This window comes from Trypanosoma theileri (genome assembly GCF_002087225.1).
Source record: "Trypanosoma theileri isolate Edinburgh chromosome Unknown TM35_Tth_155_V1, whole genome shotgun sequence".
NCBI classification, from domain to species: Eukaryota; Euglenozoa; class Kinetoplastea; order Trypanosomatida; family Trypanosomatidae; genus Trypanosoma; species Trypanosoma theileri.
Window position 1 is genome coordinate 4,141 of NW_021639997.1, and position 1,856 is coordinate 5,996.

General features: G+C 42.2%; 1 protein-coding gene across 1 annotated transcript; it reads right to left on the minus strand.

The window, feature by feature from the left end:
* Positions 1-1,166: 1,166 nt before the first annotated feature.
* Positions 1,167-1,856, minus strand: TM35_001551000 (uncharacterized protein; the record flags this gene model as incomplete). The annotated part of the gene is made up of 1 exon (XM_029031933.1): positions 1,167-1,856. A coding segment is annotated over one exon (690 nt), but the record flags the coding sequence as incomplete, so codon positions are not given.

Below are 1,856 nucleotides of genomic sequence, written 5' to 3' on the forward strand. Positions count from 1 at the left end.
TCATTACGTGGGCGGTGCGAGTAGCAACCCAAACACACAAAGGAACACACAACAGAGGAGCACACTCAAACACCTACAATCCATCAATCTTTATACCAAAATAAAAATGTAAAAAAAGAGTGACTGCGTGAGGCAGACACAATAATAGAGCAAAGATGTAAAAGAAAAAAAGAAATTCATTACTTAATGTGGCTGCGATGCCTGGACACAGTCCAATCCACTTCAAGGCGAACAACGGAAAATCATTGTGTACTGAACGTGCCGTACCCATATCTTTATTCTTGATGTCCATGCAGCAGTTTGTATATAATGAAAAAAAGAATCATTCCATAAAAATGAACACACAAGATACACAAGGTGTATCGGAAACGCAAAAGAGAAACACACAGCTGCACACAAAACGTGCAATGAAATTATAATGAAACACACACAAAAGGGAAAGCAAAATAATGAAAACAAACAAAAAGAAAGCCGTGATCACCATGTGAATATGTTCAGGAGGCAACCAACACAATTCCCAACAGTAGGTGTGTCTTTCGTACAGGGCGAGCAATGGGAATGATGCACACATGATGACAGTCCACACACACAAAGAGAAGGAAGGTTGGTGGTGTGTGTGTTTGTGTGTCTTGAACCTCCTGCCATTCTTCACATTACAGTCACAGCAATTACAATATTATTGGGATTGTATCTCATTCCCAATGGGTAAAAGCAACAGTTAGTAATATCACGGAGCACACACACATCACCAGGAGGACACAGTAAATGACGGCAAANTTGAACCTCCTGCCATTCTTCACATTTCAGTCACGGCAATTACAATATATTATTGGGATTGTATCCCATTCCCATGGGTAAAAGCAATAGTTATTAATATCACGGAACACACACACTTCATCAGGAGACCACAGTAAATGGCGGCAAAACAGAGCCCAGATAATAATGCCAACAAACAAAGAGGACACTCCCCTTACAAAATGATGGTTTGTCATGTGATGAGTGCCATAGGGAGTCCAATAGATGTGTTCACCAAAAAAATGCAAACAAGAGATTTATCGTGCTGAAAAAAAAGGCTGATATCCAATCAAAAAGAACAGTGCCCTTACAATGCATTCATATCCACTCAAATAAAGGTTAACTGTGCAACTGTGCCATGGGAACACCGATCAGCACATGAGAGAGCAACCCAAAACACACAAGAGAACAAGAAGCAAAATGGGACTGTGCACCAATGCAGGACTGCTGTTGTTGTCCGTCTCTTTCTTTGCCGTTCTCGCCAGTTCATCTTCTTTAGCCTTTCTTGCCTTCTCTTCTGCAGCCAGTTTCTCTTTCTCCAGCCTCGCCTTCTCTTCTTCGATTCGTCTTTCTTCCTCGGCGTCTCTTTCATCCTCTGCATTCCTTTTGGCTTTTTCTTCATCAGCCCTTCTCTGTTCTTCTTCATGTGCCCCATTCCATTTTTCTCTGATGGTCACGAAGTCAGGTCCGTCCTCAGTTATATCAGTGACACTCATTTCCGAGATTCTTTCAATATCTCGTACTTGAACTTCCCCATAAAACATAATCCTTTGTACCTCTTCAGTTACGTTTGTGTAATTGGGTTCTGGTGTTTTATCTCTTAGCATACGAATCACAACTTCGAATGCGCCTTTCGCCTCCATCAAGGTAAGGTTGGCATCTTTCACTGTCTTGCGACTCTTTTCAACCAGTGCAGTGAGATTTCCAATGAGATGTGTCACCACCTCGTTTGCTCCACTCCCTTGTCGTGCGAGTCTTAACCTTCTCGGCGTCTCTGTTGTACTATCAAGCAAATTTGGAAAGTTCTGTGCATCTTGCCGCAGTGGTTCCGCCACTTCTTT